At 36.5% G+C, this 14,657-nt stretch overlaps 1 protein-coding gene across 5 annotated transcripts in view; it reads left to right on the top strand.

Annotated features, from left to right (window-relative positions):
- ABCC4 (ATP binding cassette subfamily C member 4 (PEL blood group)) overlaps nucleotides 1–14,657 on the top strand; it is a 222,329-nt gene that overhangs the window by 185,293 nt on the left and 22,379 nt on the right. For all 5 annotated transcript variants that reach the window (XM_039837776.1, XM_039837765.1, XM_039837757.1 and 2 more), the window contains 2 exons: nucleotides 2,500–2,655; nucleotides 12,364–12,453. In XM_039837776.1, the coding sequence (XP_039693710.1) occupies nucleotides 2,500–2,655; nucleotides 12,364–12,453 (246 nt within the window). The remainder of the gene's footprint in view (nucleotides 1–2,499; nucleotides 2,656–12,363; nucleotides 12,454–14,657) is intronic.

The following is a 14,657-nucleotide window of genomic DNA, read 5'->3' as shown; positions in this document are numbered from 1 at the left end:
ATGTTCCAGTTTGCACAGAGGATCAGTTTCAATAGAGCTGATTGCATGGGGGCATCTGTGCATTCTCAGAGACATGGTTCTTGTCTGTGTCTTAATGTGTGTTGATTTACATATGAGAACACCCAGAAATACATAGAGACACACCTGAGCCATGTATATATGCACTAGGACCCACCAATATGCAGAAAATGACCTACCTCTGAGATATAAATGCATCCTTACCATAAAATATAAAATGGCTACAAAGATAATAAAATTAGCTAAAGCCATTTTTCTTACATTAAATCCATTTTTCTATAAAGATAATTTTTTTGAGAGAAAAAGACTGCTTCCCTCCCCACACAGGTGTAGTTCCCGAGAGCACTTCCTAATGAACTTTCTGAATGTTACGCTCCTTCTCAGAGTCTGCTTCCTAGGAAGCCTAACCAGGGACAAGGAAGTGGGAATTTAGATGAGGATGTATATATAAATTTAGGAAAGAATTTCATACCTGGTATGTTCTATTTTCTTCTGTAAAGTTGGAGGCAAATTCAGTTCATACGAGTCAAGGATGCATGCCAATCATTGCAATGTTGTAGTGTTAGAGGAAAATTAAAAATAAATATACAGCAATAGGTAAATGGTAGAGTAAATTCTGATATATCATTTGCATAAAATACATAATTAAGAAAATGATGGCTCAACGTAGACAAATTGTGATTTAGTGGGAATGAGAAGATTCAAATCTAGGGAAGAAGTTTGAAAATGGTTTACAATAGCTACTATGGAGACAGAAAGGGAACTTACTGGCATCTGATAAAAGGAATGCCAAGAAGCCTGAGGGTCCTAATCAGCTTGTCATGTGGTTGTTTCTAATAATTTTGACATGGCAGCAGTGGTGAAGACAAAAAAAGCTAAATTAATACAGTAAGAAAAGCACTATAGTCAAGAGAGGTAATGTAGTTATAGTGGTTCAGAGCCTAGGGTCTTGAGTTCAAATCCTGACATCACCACTTAAGAATTAAGGCAGGGCTGGCTTCTTGGGTGTGCAAAAAGTACCATTTACAGAGTCCTGCTCTCAGAAGGGTCCTGTGCTTGGTTAAAAAGCCCTGTTGACACTATCTTGAAATTATTAATTTTATCTTGGAACTGGTGTTTTGTTAAATCCGGTGTGACATTGGAGCATGCTTGTGAGCAGAGGAACCTCGCACATGTCCTTCATTACTTGCTGCCTCATTTGCATATCAAACAGATAAATTCTTTTTGAAATGCCATTATTGATTTTACAGATTTAGCTTTAAAACTTTGGAGGTATTCAAATGAGAAAATATGTAAAATTCCCACCATATAAGCAGTGCTCAGAAAGGTTTAGTTCTTCTGTGTTTAAAGCTATAAGTTTTCTAAATCTACTGAATTAATTTACAAGTGATTGAAAGCAGTCTTATGCCCCTCATTGATTCCAGATTCCTAAATAGAGACACCATCTCTTGGGATGCTCCCACCGGGGACTTCTCAGTTGGGAAGCTCATTGGAAAAAAGGCCAGTTTCTGCATACAGATTTAAATGCACACAACGAAAAGCCAGTTTTTACGATACAGTTTCATTCTTGACCAGCATTTTACTTGCATTATATTGATTCTTTGATCTTTTGTCAGTGCACTTAATTTCTCTCTGTTTTGGTTTTAATAAGCAGACTGATACTTGACACGTATCTTTCCCAAGGGGCAATTTATAACTATTAACTCGTTTGTAAAATGCTTTTTGAACTGCTCAGATGAAAGGCCCCATATAAACAGTAAATGCTACTTGTGTTGTTGTTGTTGATCTCATTATGTGTATTTTGGCTACTCACTACAGTCAAGACACTGTGACCTACATTTAAATATTTTAAGATGTTTCCTTTCAAGACAGAACGTAACCATATATTTAATATCCAGAAGTGATTTAGTTTCTTTACCCAACAATTCCTCTTAAAAGATAGAACTCTGGGTAAACGCATAGTTGTTTATGTATCACACTTCTGACCTGACTTGTTGACATCTCTATAAAATTATCTAAGAAATTCTCAAGGTTCAAAATACCCAGAAGCAGGAATAAAGCTAATTTAAAAGCCGACTTCTCATAGACCGCTCAGAAGACTGCTGGTTTTTCATTGCCAGTGGATTGATTCTCTTATTTTTAATTCTTCTTTAGACCAGTAAATTTCAACCAGGGACAGTTTGCCACCCTAAAGGACATTTGTCAATGTCTGACATTTTTGGTTGCCACAATTTCGGGGGTGCTACTGGTATCTAGAAGGTAGAACCCTAGGATATCGGTAAACATCCTACAATGCACAGGAGGGCCCCCTTACATACACAACAAAGAGTTATCTGGCCTGAAATGTCAAGTGTCAAAGCTAAGAAACTCTTTTAGACTGCATTCAATATGGAACTTCTTTAATTCATCTTCAACAACCAAGGTTTCTCCTAGGTTTGTTGCATATTGTTTCTTCCTAATCTCTCCTGGATCTCTTTACAGGTTGGCATTGTGGGAAGAACAGGAGCTGGAAAAAGTTCCCTCATCTCAGCCCTTTTCAGATTGTCAGAACCCAAAGGTAAAATTTGGATTGATAAGATCTTGACAACAGAAATTGGACTTCATGATTTAAGAAAGAAAATGTCAATCATACCTCAGGTATGCAAGTCAGAGCGTTCTCATATGTTCTTTTTATAAGGGCATCTACATTTAATTGCTTTTAATTTTATTGCTTTTTTAAAAAATTGAATTAAAGTGTTGATTCTTTCCCACAGTAGAGTATATTTTTAACAGCAAGTTTTTTCAACAGATATTTTCATCAATACCAGATTTTGTTTGTTTTGTTTGGTGTACATATGTGAGAGAGAGAGAGATAAGTAGGGAGAGGGAGGGGGAGGGGAAAGGGAAGAAAGAGAGAGAGAGAGGAAGGGAAGGAGAGATCTAATAATTTACCCAGATAGATTTCTGGACTCAAACTTCTCCAAGTACCCAATTTTGTCCACTGATAACCACATAATTCTGAGAACAGAATGATAAATGGTTTATTTAGCACTCGAGAGGTTTCTATAGGAAAGCATGGATTTTAAGTGTCTTCATGATGAAATTTTGCTATAGGGAAATAAAAATACTTTTCAGAGGTGATTGTTTCCATGGAGGGCTATTCTATGAAACTGTGGGGCTTTGAGAATTACAGAGTGTGTAGATGTTTTGGAGAGATTTTTAGAACTCTAGCCATTAGTAAATGATATAAACCGGGGAGGCAGTACAGAATAGTGAGGAAGAACGGGAAACAAGGAAATCTATCTCTCTGCACTTCAGTTTTCTCTGCGGTACAAGGTGGCTAACAGTATCGACGCCTAGACTGTTGTGAGGACTAAATGGGTGAGTGTATGTGAAGTACTTCACACAGACCTAGTACGTGGTTGCTGTGATGGTGGAGGGTTGAACTAATCATCTCTTCCTGGGCTCTGTTCTATTTTCCTTTATTCTGCTTCGTAATAGAAGTACAACTTTCAGAGAGTGTTAGAGATTATATCCGCAATAAGAACTGTCATTCCCTGTGGTTCATCCACTAAATGTAGGAAATATTTATTGAGCCATTACTGTCTTCCAAGTATATGGCCAAGGGCAACGTAGCCCTTTGCCCCCTGGCCTGGGGCCTCACATCTTCCATCTTGCCCTTGGCTTTAGCACTTACACATATTCAGCTCCAGACTTGCTGAATTTTTAAATTTAGGTTTTTTTTTCTTTTGGTTTGGTATGGTTTTACATTCTACAATCATCTGGTCATCAAGGGAAGACAAGATAAAACACACACCCTCTTGAGATGAGAAACTTGAGAGACGAGACAAAAAGAGCCAGGCAAATGTGCTTCCTGGCATGTGAATATAAAGAACTCTTAAATACCTATTTATTAGGAAGTATGTAGAACATGGTACCCATAGTGAAGGATAATATGGATTTGCATCTTATGACCAAGTACAGCTCTTGCTACCTACCACTGACCTCTAAAATAATTGGAATTTCTGGAAGTAATTGTGAAAGCAAGATATCCCTTTTGAACCATAATGAGATGCTACCTTACACCCATTAGGATGGCTAGTATAAACAAACAAACAGAAAATAACAAGTTTGGCAATTATGTAGAGAAATTAGAACCTTTGTGTATGGCTAATGGAAATGTAAAATGGTACAGCCACTGTGGAAAACTAGGTAGAGATCCCTCAAAAAATTAAAAGTAGACTTATAAGATCCAGCAATTTTACTTCCATGTGTAAACCCCCCAAAATTGGAAGCAGGGTCCTAAAGAGATATTTGTATACCCATACATTATTCATAATAGCAGAAAGGCAGAACAGCCCACATATTCACTGATGTATGAATACATAAACAAAATGAGGGATATCCATTCAATGGAATATAATTCAGCCTTAAAAAGGAAGGAAATTTGGATACATGCTATAACGTGGATGAGCCTTGAGGACATTATGATAAGTGAAATAAGCCAGTCACCAAAGGATAATTCTGTATGAGTCCACTTATATGAGGTACCTAGGGTAGTCAAATTCATAGAGACAGGAAGTAGGATGGTAGATACCAGGGGCTTCAGGGAGGTGGAGAATGGGGAGTTGTTTAATGAGTACAGTTTCAGTTTTGCTGATGAAAGGAGCTCTGTGACTGGATGATGGTGATGACTCTACAACAATGTCGAATGTATTTAATCCCTCTGAACTGTACCCTTAAAAGTGGTTAAGGTATTAAATTTTATGTGTATTTTATCAGAATTAAAAAAAATTTGTTCTAAAGATATCCTTTTCAGGAAAAACAAAAAGACATTTTCACCACATACAATCATTGTATTAAAAGATTCTCTCTGGTTATTTGCTTCACGATTTAGTGATTACAGTATAAAATGTGAGTTTAAATTCCCAAATTTTCTATTTGGTTGTACTCATCTCTGAAATGGGCCAAAGAAATTTACTTAGCAGAAATAATGGAAATGGGTATCTGTAAAGTACTTTCACATCCTTGAATGAAAGGATCTAGTAACATGTCCTGCGTTACTTTTAATGCTTCTTAATAAGAAAAGTTGTATGCTTGTGTACATAAAAAAACTGTATAAATAAAGAAATAACATTAGGTGATTCTTGGCTCTGCCAGTAATGTTTTGGAAGCACATCTGAGCAAAGACTAAATATACCTTGACATCACCAGGTTTTGGTTCTGTTCCATTAGTTTCCACCCTAGCGTTGAGCATGCTCTATATACATACTTCAGAGAGTGTGCTTACAAAACAGTGCTGAGCTTTGTATCCATGTAGATAATGATCACCAATCATTGTAAACACAGAACCTTTATTTTTTTTTTTTACTTTTTATACCTTTGTCTCCAAGGCACAATGTTTGTTGATTAAAAAAAAAAAGGAGAGATCGTGCAATGTCTAAAGGGTCCCAGAAGTCATTCAGGAGGCTGCCAGGGGTAGAATCTTTAAGAGTGCAAGCTGAGCGTCAGCACGATCTGGCTCTGCCTCATCTGAGCGTGTGACCTTGAAGAAGTCACTTGGCCTCTAAGCTTTAGTTTCCTTCTGCTTAAACCGGGTCTAGTAATTACTGCCTCGCAGATTTGTTGTGAAGATTTCAGTGACTGAGAAAATGTTTGTGGCCGCATGCCTGGTTCTCAGGAATGCTCTGTAAACAGTAACTGTGATTTTTAAGGATTGGGACACTGGTATTATTGGCCTTTGTGGTATTATTGCTACTTAAGTAAAAATAGTAACATTCTGGAAGGACTCGGCTCTTTAATTTCTACTTATGTTTTTGTGGTCCTTGGTGATTTTCTTTACATTGATTACTTATAACATAAACCAAATTGCTTATATAAATTTAAAGAGTGAAGCAAAAAAAGAAAAAGAAGAAGAAAATGAGCACAATAGGCGTTCTAAGGAAGAACGTAAGAGGAACAGAAATCTACCCACCGTTTGTCTCACAAGGAACAATAGGGGAGAATGCACTTGTTTTTTTCTTTTGTTTTCTGATCCCCCTCCCATCAGGGTTCTTTCCTGACTACTGATCTGTATCCCACTAATACATTGCAGTCGCCCCATGAAGACCCCTGACATTTTTTCTCGGCCCTCCCCACATCCCCAGTTATTTTCTACCTCTCTCTGAGGACGGGCTGTGTCTCTCATTTCCGTTGCTCTAGTGCTTATTTCAGGCCCTGACAAATTACACAAGTATTAATAATAATTCCTAACATTTGTGGAATCTTTAACACTTCTTATTTAGCCTATTTCTTTATCAGATAGATTTAAAAACAGGCAGAGTGAGCTCAACCTATTTACTAAGTGGCAGAGCCAGGATTCAAATTTCTTTTAGGGAGATTCCCAGCTCCACAGCCTGAGCAGCTCATCACTCTGCTAGGGCTGTTGACTGTGCTCCACAGTAGAACTTTGTATCGTTTGGTGCACGCGCATATGTGTGCACGTGCGTGTGTGTGTGCACGCACATACACACAGAAAAAAATTTCACAGAACAATATTACTCTGTGCTCTGTACTTTATTTTCTATTATATCCATTCTATTGTAGCTCATATAAAAGACAAAATGATGATCATAAGGCACAAAATTGATTTCATGATCCATTGGTTATATCTACAGTTTGAAAAACACTGCCTCTCACTGTCCCTGTTTGGCTGGGCTCCAGGTACATGGTAGCACCTCACCAGGAGCTTCATTTATGTTCTAGATTCTCGCAGCAGTCCTGCAAGGTTAGCCCCATTTTCCAGTAAGGAAACTGAGGTTTGGGAGATTAATAACTTACCCTGAGTCAAACAGCTAATAAGCAGTAGAATCAGAACTCAAGACTGTCTGATACATAAACACACTCTCTCTCTCTCTCTATATATATATATAGATAGACAGATATACGCACACACATATATATATACACATATATTTACACACATACACACATATATGCATATATATATATATATATATATGTTTGTTGAGCTGAATGATGTTCTCATCAGATATTTTACCCATTTTTTTCTATTACCCTATTCAAAAAGAATTTCCCAAAACTGTAACAAATATGAACATAGAACAAAGTTAAAAGATATTCCTTCTAGTACTATGTTTTTCATTTGGACAATTAGGTGATTTTGAAAAACTAAATCTTTTGTTACTTTTGCCAAAAATCTCAAGTCACACTCAGCATTAAAAGAAGAATCAATTTAGAAATGAGTTTGTTCATTTATGTGTCATGGGCTAGTAAGTTTCAGGAGAAGATACTCAAAATCTTACCTTTCCAGAGCTAAGAGCCCTTTCTCTTTGCAGCGTCTCATTGGCTGTAGAGGTGGAGAAATTCTGTTGGCCTGGTTACTTGGTTTCTTGTCTGTACTGTGGAAAACTTACATCTCACTTCCTCCAAAATAGAAGCAGTGTGCTTGTGTTTCACTGCCCTGATTTAGGGGCCCTAAGAAGTTTAGAGCAGACTCTGCAAAGGTGGATCCCAGGGCTGTTTCCTTGAGTTCCCAGATTTGGTGAGGAAGACCCGCATCATCTCTTCCCTGGCTTCCTGCTTGCTGTGATCCTAAGTGCAGCAGTGAGCTTTGTGGTATTCTCTCTTACAGGCTCATTCCTGTCACTCTTGACCTACCATGGGCAGGTAGATCTGGAGGAGATGTGATAGTTCCAAAGACCTGTGTAGGACAAGAGGCAAAGGAGTGATGACATACACAGTAGGGCCAGTCCTAGAGGGAACTTTCAAAAACAAATACTGTATTCTTGAAAATGTAGACCTCACTTTGTGTTCAGAATTTCAGGAATAAGCAAAAAATATATATATATATAAAGGCACTTCGCAATTTTTTAAAACAGGTAGTTGTGTGTCCTTTGTACTCACAACCCAAAATAGTGAAGTATATTTCCCCAACAGAACACCAAGGTGAGATTATATTCAGGGGAATAGCTTGCTTATCTGAAAGGATCTGGAAAAATGGATTTCAAAATTTCTTTGGATGGCTTCTTTACATCTAGAGCACCTATCCTATTGGCACAAAGAAAATGTTTTCACTTGAAGAGGGATTCCATGGAAATGCGATATTTATGATTTCACCTCAAGGGTTGGCACAGATCAAGAGCTATCATCTTTATATGATTAAACAAATTTATTTTTTTTTGTATTTAATAGAGTTTTAAAATCAAAGCAAAAGCTAGGTATTTTTTAAACAGCCCACTCTGCTCTTTTGGTATTTCCTTTCCCTTAGTTGTCTTCAGCAGCTTCAAAAAAGTTAATCAGAGCTGTCTCTTTAAGACTTCTTCTTTATTACCTGGTTTTCTTTTCCCTTATTTTCTTCTTGAGAACAAAACTCAAAGAGAGAAGATGTGGGTATGCTGTTACTCGTAAAGAAATACAACTGGATTCCAGCCTAATGTAGTCGGGCCTTTGTTTCCGACACTGAAGTCTTCATTAAGGCCCCTGGAACTGCTCCCTGGAGCTCCTGACCTTTTTGTATCGAAAGAGGACTTTACACGACTTAAATTCTTTTTCCTTTGTTGGTGAACAATGTTCTTTTCTTCTGAATGTGGATGATGATCGGTTCATTCAGAGGCTAGAGGATTAAAAAAAAAAGAAAGAAAGAAACCAAGATTTCAAGCAACTTCAGGTGATTCCCTCATTCTTGAAACAGGGAGATGAGCTGCCCTTCAAAAAGGTCCTCAGATTAGAAATGAAAATGTAGCTCTGAGGACTTGAAGAAACAGGGGTAGCAGCTATTGAGAAATATTTTAATAGAGAGCAGTTTCCTGGTTTGAGACTGAAATGATTAGGGTAAAGTAAAGTGTTGTGCTTTATCTGCCTAGTTTGTAACCACTTGTACAGTTTTTGTCTTGGTCCTGGGTCGTTTTAAGTATCTGAAGGTTAGTGGGTAGGATTTCTTTTTAGGATAATGAGAGGCTTGTTTTCTAGTAGTCAACACAAAAGGTCTAGTAAGACTGTAGTTTTCAGTCTTGCAGTTGTGTTGAGGGATTATCAATTTACTACACTAAATGCTTTGATTCAGAGTGGCCGTTTTTGGGTCACACGCCTAATATGAACTTGGTTATGTTAGTAACAAAGGAAAAAATTACTACTGAATGTGGCACAAAAGATTTTAAAAAGAGTACACTTTGAACCATGATGAAAAGCAGGTTTTATACTAATGCTCCATTTAAAATATTACATTGAACAAGAGCTTTGTTTTCCTAACTGTACCATGCCAGCTAACTCTTATTAAATGAGGTTTAATTGTGTACTTTCAGACAAAAATATAGTACTTAGGCTAATAATTTTAGTGTGTATCTACATGAAGGTTATGTGCCCTACCATAAATATCTATATTAAAAACATTTTTACAACACTTATTTATACTATTAGTTTATTAACTTCATTGTTGGAGGTGGATACTTTAAATAATAATATCTATCAGAAATGATAATTAATTTGACCTTTATCTGCTCTTATAGTATGTGTCTACTGTGAGCACTTTCATTACTTTTTAAAGATAAAGTAATAATTTCTTGTTTGGCAAGTGGACGAAAGTAGAATGGGTAGAAACCAAAATGAACACCATGCATAAAACTTACTGGCACATTAAAATAGACATTTTTCACAAATTGCCTGCTGGTTTTAAACAATAACATAGCTTCAGTTGGTTAATGTTCTAATAAATCATTTGTTTCATTCAGCAAGTTTTGATTGAAATTTGCTCATTTTGAAATATATATTTGACGTGTTTTAACAAAAAGAAATATTCTTACTTACCAAACTATTTTCCTCCATCTCATACTGCTAAATAAAAATGTGATTGCCTAATATATCCATTTAGATTGACAGTATAGATTTTAGTGGAGACCCTTATGTAATGGAAAATGCTCAAACTTAACTTTTTTCTTTTTATGGAAGTCAGTATTGACTTGGTGAGAATTAGTAAAGCTTCCTTAAGGCCTACAGAGTATCTGAGGTCTCTGTTTTAAGCTCAGCATAAAGTAGCTGTTGGCATTGGTCACGGACTCAGAGTCAGCTGACTCTTTCTGCAAAGAAGCCCACTCTAGTTTCCAGTTTTCGGAGAGATTTATCCTCTTCAAGGAATTTTCTAAAGAGAGGAAGGTGAGGGAAGTAGCAGCAGAGAGACCCTGATTATGAAAGAGGTGATTGAACTTTAAATAGGTGTCCCTGTGCCTGTGCCTGTTCTCTTGAACCAACAAAACCACCATTCCCAACCAAATGTGTTAGTACAATGAGCCCTGTCATCACTTAAGGAAAAACAGTTGTCTTTTAAAAACAAAGCATTTTTTTTTTTTTTTTTTTTTTTTGTAGTTAGCTTAGATAATGTCTCTCCAGAGTGCACTTTGAAAACCAGGTACTTTATCAAACTCTAAACCTCTTACTGGATGCACATTTGCTCTGTGAGAGGAATCCGAAGGAAAAGATGTTCAGGTCATAAAAGCCGAGATGGGCAAAGAAATGGTCCTGTCTTTAATATAAGCAAAGAGACCATCTGTCACGTCTCCCAGTGGGCTCCAAGCTGATTTAACCTGTCCTCTTTCAGCCCTTTTATCTCCTCAAACACCAATCCTCAAAGAGTCACTCAGTTTGGGCTCCCGAGTATAATACCGCTCATAGTTCAGGGCCTTGGGGGAAAGTGGGAGGAAAGTCAGAAGGGTGAGGAATTATGGGTGCCAGCCTTCTCTCACCTGACCACATGTGTCTGTAAACCTCATGGCAACGACGAAAGGAAGAGAAATCGCATAGGTTAGTAGAATCTTAGAGTTGATAATAATAGAATAAGAGCAGTTTGTTTGTTTGTTCGTTTTGTTTAAATCTGAAGTACAGTGATGGTTATTCCCCTAACAAGGAACTCTTACCATTATTTGATGATTTAGTTTTTGATTCTAAATTCAGTAGATTTCAGGGAGACCTTAAATTTGTGTCTTGGGATTTTTTAGTTCAATTCGATAATCATTTTGAAACATCATATGACCAGTGATTTTCAGCACTTTTGGGCCATATTAGCCACTTAATCAACCTTGTGCAAATAAAGTGCCCTTTTCAATACCTCTTTAATTTAAGATTGTGCTTAGGTACATATTTTTTGCTGGCACACCATCTATTTTCTACATCCATTTCGCCCTCAGCAGTCTTAAAACTGAGACAACAGGGAAAGTATGGGGGCTCTCCAAGGGTCATTTTTCTTCATGGCTAGAGAAGAGAAAAGTCTGCCTTCTTAATCTTCCTTCTCAGGCTTTTGAGAAACGAGCATCAGTCCAGCCTTCAGGCCAGGCGAGATATGAGGCTGGTGGTGATTCCCTTGAGTCCAGCACTGGTGGAAAAGTCAAATCTTTTCTTGTTCCTATAGCTGTGCATCTCATCATTCTATCACCTTTATTCAAAGTAGCCAATTGGATTCTTTTCTGCTGTCCATATTCTTGTGGCCTGAGTCATTAGAACCTTCCAGAAGAAAACTTAAATGGCCTACTTAAGCTTAGATACAAGAATCTCTCTTGAAACCCAGCAGGAGGCATATATTTCAAGAGTAAATTAATTGTAGCTCCTCCCAAAGCAGATGACTAGGAAATTCTATTTAAATAAAAATAATTTTATTACGATGCACATCACAATGGGTTTCAGGTTATCCAGCCCTTGCAGTTAATAATGAGATTCTGTGAGTCATATAATCCTGATGCAGAGATAATATGGGGATAGGCTACTACAAATCAGAGGGGTTCTCTTCATGAATAGAGGTGCCACTGGCCCCATTATACATTATCTTTGGACAAAAAAAGATTGTCCCATTCGAACACGTGGAAAGATTCTCAATCCCGGAAGAATATTTTACCAGTAGAGAAAATATCCTAGTTTATTCATTAGCGCAAATGTGAAAATACTTAACAATTTTGCTTTGAGGTACAAATTTCAACTAATCATGGTTTTGGTATTTTTCCAATATCACATTTGGATTGACAATTTATATAACTCTCTTAATATAAACTTCCTTAAATAATTATATCTTCATTTTTTTCTATTTAAGCAGATAATACTACCAGGAAGGCATTTTTAAAAATCAAACCTTTTTCTTCTTCAGTTTCTTCTTAAGAAGACACACTTCAACAGATTCCTTTTTTTAATGTTCAGTGGTCTAGAAGTTATTTTGGACTGCACTCTACAATGAAAAATTAATGGAGAGGTTGTTTTGTAAACAGGCATTTGCAACCTTATAACTCATGATTATAGTGAATTTTGGTTTTTTGAATTTTAATTCTGTTCTGAAAGCACTGGAATGAAAAGAGGCTACAGTAATAACATTCACTATTTTGGGGTACTTAGGAACCTGTTTTATTCACTGGAACAATGAGGAAAAATCTGGATCCCTTTAATGAGCATACGGATGAGGAACTGTGGAACGCCTTAAAAGAGGTAATTTATAAAATGTAATTAACCTGTTGGCATTAGTATGTATGTATGTACGTTTATTGCATTGCAGGTAATTAAGGCAGAACTTTGGTGCCTCATGTTTTCATTTTAACTTTTTTTCCTAGAACCCAAAGCAACTATATACATTATCTTACTTGTCCTTAGCAGAGCACTAAACTCGAAGTTATAATTATGGGTTCAAATTCTACTAGTGACCTAGTGGCTAATTAATTACACTACAATATTTGTTTTACTCCTCTGGTCTTAGGGAACATCTACTAAGTGGAGACAATAATGTTTTTTCATTATTAACTGAAAGATAAATGAGGTCATACTAATATAATACTTTGAAGTTTTATAAGAAAGTGTTTATAAAGGTAAATTATACAGTTAGAATGTAATAATAATCATTTATTGGCAAACATGTTTTACTGCCGCAGAGTGAATGCAGAACTCTGGAGCTTTCGCTTCATTTTTATATTGATACATTCATTTCTAGAGTATTTTCTATTATCTACATAGTGTTCCCCTTTGGACTACTTCTTTGAATTTCCTTTCCCTTGCATGAAAAAGATTTTGACTGTTTAGGTGCTGTCGATCTGTATATTTTAATACTAATTATTTTGTGTATTTGCCCTAGTTTTGCAAATTGATTAATCTACTGGATGGTAGAAACCATATCTAGACTTCTAAATTATAGACAGACTTCTCACCCTTCAAAGGACCTAGTTCAATCTTTTGCTTTTAAAAAGTAAGCAATTAATAAACAGGCACTGAATGTTTACTAACATTCTCTTCATTTCAGAGAAGGGCGGCTCATTTCTTAAAAAACAAAACCAAAAAACCCCACGAGTCTCAGTCATCAGTTGCTCGCGTTGTTGTTGTTTTGAATCTGTATTTGTCCTTTCCTGTCACCCTTCCAGGGATAGGGAATCTGAAATCTTTAATCTATAGATGAGCTTTGATAGTGAGCAAGCAGATTTGGAGGCCCGACAATTTCCTGCCAGTAATTCTGGTTTCTGAAGGCATGTCGGCACTGAGACTTCACACACCCACCCTGCTTTCCAGCAACCGGGGATTTTATTTTCCTAACTCAGGCCGACTACTTCACTTTCTCCTCCTTGAAAAGCAATGGACCTCTAATTTCATTTAAGCTGGTGAGTCCTGCAGTGAATTTCTAGAAGAGTGGTGGGGAGAATAGTTAACCATCAAATATAAAGAAAAGGAGGATGATCCACTGCTCTTGCACTCAGGGCACATTTAGTGGTGAAATTGTGACACACCTTAAAAAACAAGACTTACTGGTAAATTATTTTTCTATTTGTTTCAGAGCTTGAGATCTCTCTTCTTGGATTCTAAGATAGTAAAATTACTCTAGAAACACACTGTTCCATGGACGGTGGAAAAATGTTAATTGAGAGACAAATCCTTCGAATTTGGCTGTAACTTATTTCATCTGTAGGAGCAAAAATTAAAATAAAATTTAGTAGCCTCTCAGAATTCTAAAAATGATGAGATGGTGAAAGTGGTAGATAATACTAAGATCTGCCTTTATTTAAACTACATTTGGAACTTTCTGTGAATACAAATAAATATGAATTTATTTCACAAAGTAAAGTCAGTAGTTTTCATGTATTGCTTCTGGAATTGACCTTGTTGTTTCAGTGATACCTTTGAGAGTAAGAAATCATCCCATTATTGTATTTTTCTAGGAATTATTTCTTTGTGACTTTTGTTTTTTCCAGTGAAAGATTGGTATCCTAATTTGCCACATCTTTCATTAAAAAACATAGAAAGCAAAGAAGTCAGAGTATAGGCAACTAAAAACCCTAGTCAGCTGGTTTATAAACAATGCCAAAATGACGATGGAAATCCAAACTCGTAGGGTTGGCTTACGAGCAGTAAGAGGGCACTGCATTTTTCCTTTTATGAAGTTCAAACCAAAGGAAAAGATGCTTTTTAAAAAACTCTTCTTAGTTCTGCCTTCTTCTTCTCCCTTAGCAGAGATGGACATTCAGAAGGGAGATAGTTCTATGGCTTTTGCTCATCTCATGTTGGTTATTTTTTGAAATATGCTAAAATACAATTTTCATATATGTACTGAAAAATAGCCAGCTGTAAACTAGAGAAAGTTCACTAGAAGTTAGTGCTGATTTGAGGAGCCTAAGAAGCAATGGTAGCTCTATAAATATAACATAAGTAATTGC

Source organism: Pteropus medius, unplaced genomic scaffold, assembly GCF_902729225.1.
Source record: "Pteropus medius unplaced genomic scaffold, Ma_sr-lr_union100, whole genome shotgun sequence".
Taxonomy (NCBI): Eukaryota; Metazoa; Chordata; class Mammalia; order Chiroptera; family Pteropodidae; genus Pteropus; species Pteropus medius.
This window is presented reverse-complemented; position numbering and strand designations above follow the sequence as displayed.